The sequence below is a fragment of the Galeopterus variegatus genome, unplaced genomic scaffold (genome assembly GCF_000696425.1).
Source record: "Galeopterus variegatus unplaced genomic scaffold, G_variegatus-3.0.2 Scaffold12181, whole genome shotgun sequence".
NCBI classification, from domain to species: Eukaryota; Metazoa; Chordata; class Mammalia; order Dermoptera; family Cynocephalidae; genus Galeopterus; species Galeopterus variegatus.
The window spans coordinates 1-3,816 of record NW_007738292.1 but is presented as its reverse complement, the minus strand read 5'-3'; the positions used below and the strand labels follow the sequence as shown (position 1 = coordinate 3,816).

At 37.9% G+C, this 3,816-nt stretch overlaps 1 protein-coding gene across 5 annotated transcripts in view; it reads right to left on the bottom strand.

Annotated features, from left to right (window-relative positions):
- The window catches only part of LOC103610972 (N-acetylneuraminate lyase-like), a 27,889-nt gene extending 24,576 nt beyond the window's left edge, over nt 1–3,313 (bottom strand). For 4 of the 5 annotated variants that reach the window (XR_552259.1, XR_552261.1, XR_552260.1 and 1 more), the window contains exons 1-2: nt 3,204–3,313; nt 1,830–1,869 (exon numbers count right to left, since the gene is read on the bottom strand). Coding sequence is in view for 2 of the 5 variants with exons in the window: in XM_008595021.1 (XP_008593243.1) it covers nt 1,830–1,869; nt 3,204–3,296 (133 nt within the window). In the remaining 3 variants the exon portion in view is untranslated. Of the gene's footprint in view, nt 1–1,829; nt 1,870–3,013; nt 3,054–3,203 lie in introns of all 5 variants that reach the window. The other variant, XM_008595022.1, reaches the window with a different exon arrangement.
- Nucleotides 3,314–3,816: the final 503 nt, after the last annotated feature.

Sequence of the window (3,816 nt, the reverse complement as noted above, 5' to 3'; positions counted from 1 at the left end):
TCAATGTAGAAGAAAACTTTAGTACCCAGAGCCTTAACAACATATATGTATGAGGGTAATTTGAAAAATTCATGAAAAGATTCATATTATCTTTTAATCCTATATTTCCATGAACTTTCTGAAGTACCCTGGTATATGACCCCCTGCCCCAAATACACAAACAGTATTACATTACATTTACTAGTCTGCACTTTGCTGCTTTTTCCCATTTACTATATCACGTAGATCTTCCCAGGTCAGCATATATAGANAAAGATATTTCTTCCATATAAATGCTGGTCTTGTAAGAACACTTGTTAGATTCAGACCATAGTCCAAATAAATCACTAGAAGTACACTTTTTAGGAAGATCATGTCATGTAATGCAGAACGTTTTGTGATAGGAATCAGCAGAGCTGATTTTCTCCTTTAAGATTATTGGTTATATTGCATTACTGTATTTCACAATGTTTACACAGTGTATTGTCACATTATATACAGATTATGAATTAACTGGAGGAGAGTTCGTGGTTCTCAATGGCCTCTTTTGGGAATTTTATTTTTTTCAGGGATGTAAAGACAGTGGGTGTGTTTCATGGACTTGATTAATACTTTCTAAAGTAGGCCTAGAAAATTATTTGTTAAAAAACACATTGTAGCAAGTGAGAAGTAGCAAGTGAGGGAACAATGCTCCTGTAGCTTCAAACCCAATAAGAAAAGATGGATGAAGATGACTTTATGGCTGATCAAGAAAGATGTTAATCAGGAAGGAAAAATAGGAAAAGATCAAAACATCAGGAAAAAAATTTTAAAAGACCCTAATTCTTTGAACATATATTTTATGACAAGAGCAGAAAGATTTATGTTCATGCGAAAAGATATATTGAATAATAAAAAACCATAAAGATGCAACAACAACAAAAAAATCGAAAAGCAAATGGAAATATTGTCTTTAAAGGATTAGAGAGCCAGTTGAGAATGTGAGAGTGAGGGGCATGATATAAAGGTACTTCAAAAAGTTTGCAGAAAAGTAGAATTAAAAGATAATACAAATCTTTCCACGAACTTTTTCTTTTTTCCATGAATGAATTTTTGAAGCACCCTCGAATTTTTGAAGCACCCTCGCACATAATAGGTGCTTGGGGAGAGGGAGGAGTTGCTAGGATGAGGCAGGAAGGCTCTGAAAGGGAGGTGGGATGTCTGCCAAGAATACACTTAAAACTTTTCCTGGACTTGACCCAGGTTCAGTTGGCCCAAGATCCGATGCCTTGCAGAAGTGAAGTGGATGGTAGCTTTTGTCATGGGAAAGATTTAAGAGACTCTGGAGAGACTACTCTAATTCACTGTATTTCTCCCAAATTTTACTTTTTCATTTCATCCAAAACTCTATCCATTTAAGCTTGCTTATGTTAACAAACTTTTTAAATTGCAAATACTCTTGGGAGAGCTGTCAGTCATTCACAATTTAGTAAGATCTGTATTCAGAATGCCTTCCTCCAAGCACTTAGGCTGAAATCAGCCACAGTGTGGTGGTAGAATTTTAATAAGCAGAGGCACGTAAAGTGAGGGAGTGCTGACAGCAGAGGAGGAAGAACAGAACATGGGATGGGGGGTGGGGCAAGCAACATGCTAAAATGGAGAGAGATTTATAGAATGCTGCCAAAGACCTTCCAGCTAGGTTTACTTCACCATTTTATATAGTTGGCCTGAAGGTTAATATTGGAAATAGAGCTCTGATTGCAACAGAGAATTAGAAGGTGTTCTTCTTGAACACTCAGAGAAAGTGTGGGTATTCCATTTCCTTACACTCTCCAGCAGAAGACAAAGCAGGAAACAAATGTGGCACTTACCTAGTTTGATCATAGAGTTGATAAACCTCTGGATACAGAACTAGAAAGGAACCAACCAATCTATAGTCAGTATTACTGAGCTGTGGCAACAATATAAAGAATTTAGAAGTCAAATTACAGAAATGTTCATCAGGAAGGAAAAATAGGAAAAGATCAAAACATCAGGAAAAAAATTTTTAAAGACCCTAATTCTTTGAACATATATTTTATGACAAGAGCAGAAAGATTTTTGTTCATGCGAAAAGATATATTGAATAATAAAAAACCATAAAGATGCAAAACAAACCCGAAAAGCAAATGGAAATATTGTCTTTAAAGGATTAGAGAGCCAGTTGAGAATGTGAGAATGAGGGGCATGATATAAAGGTACTTCAAAAAGTTTGCAGAAAAGTAGAATTAAAAGATAATACAAATCTTTCCATGAACTTTTTCTTTTTTCCACGAATTTTTGAAGCACCCTCGCACATAATAGGTGCTTGGGGAGAGGGAGGAGTTGCTAGGATGAGGCAGGAAGGCTCGGAAAAGGAGGTGGGATGTCTGCCAAGAATACACTTAAAACTTTTCCTGGACTTGACCCAGGTTCAGTTGGCCCAAGATCCGATGCCTTGCAGAAGTGAAGTGGATGGTAGCTTTTGTCATGGGAAAGATTTAAGAGACTCTGGAGAGACTACTCTAATTCACTGTATTTCTCCCAAATTTTACTTTTTCATTTCATCCAAAACTCTATCCATTTAAGCTTGCTTATGTTAACAAACTTTTTAAATTGCAAATACTCTTGGGAGAGCTGTCAGTCATTCACAATTTAGTAAGATCTGTATTCAGAATGCCTTCCTCCAAGCACTTAGGCTGAAATCAGCCACAGTGTGGTGGTAGAATTTTAATAAGCAGAGGCACGTAAAGTGAGGGAGTGCTGACAGCAGAGGAGGAAGAATAGAAAATGGGATGGGGGGTGGGGCAAACATGCTAAAATGGAGAGAGATTTATAGAATGCTGCCAAAGACCTTCCAGCTAGGTTTACTTCACCATTTTATATAGTTGGCCTGAAGGTTAATATTGGAAATAGAGCTCTGATTGCAACAGAGAATTAGAAGGTGTTCTTCTTGAACACTCAGAGAAAGTGTGGGTATTCCATTTCCTTACACTCTCCAGCAGAAGACAAAGCAGGAAACAAATGTGGCACTTACCTAGTTTGATCATAGAGTTGATAAATCTCTGGATACAGAACTAGAAAGGAACCAACAAATCTACAGTCAGTATTACTGAGCTGTGGCAACAATATAAGGAATTAAAATCTACAGTCAGTATTACTGAGCTGTGGCAACAATATAAAGAATTTAGAAGTCAAATTACAGAAACCCTAAAAAGTTTGCACACCTTAGTTTTCTGAAGGTCTTTCAGGTTGGAGAAAAATAGCCAAGTGAGGATGGCCGAGATCCATCCAGGATAAGGTAAGATCTCTTCATACATATAGGTTTTACAGAATAGGCCTGTACAGAAAAGAAGCTCCAATGATAGAACTGTACACGAGAGTAAAGGTGGGGAACGCACCCCTTATCCGTCTAGCTTACATAGGTAAACTTAGTGAGTGCAGTAGTTTTTGAACTGGGGTACACATACTTCTGGGTACCTTCCAAGAAACATAACATGCACCTGGCTAAGGCTAATGTTTATGGGAATCAATTTCTAGATCCTCAACTTCCATAAGTGCTATTTTCTTTTTTTTTTTTAAAAGATGACCGGTAAGGGGATCTTAACCCTTGACTTGGTGTTGTCAGCACCACGCTCAGCCAGCGAGCGAACCGACCATCCCTATATGGGATCTGAACCCGGGGCCTTGGTGTTATCAGCACCACACTCTCCCGAGTGAGCCACGGGCCGGCCCCATAAGTGCTATTTTCTGAAATTGATCAGTATAAGAATTCACACGTAATAGAGGTGCAGATTGTCATTTTATATTTCTCCTCTCATAATCCTTCTTCTGCTTTTG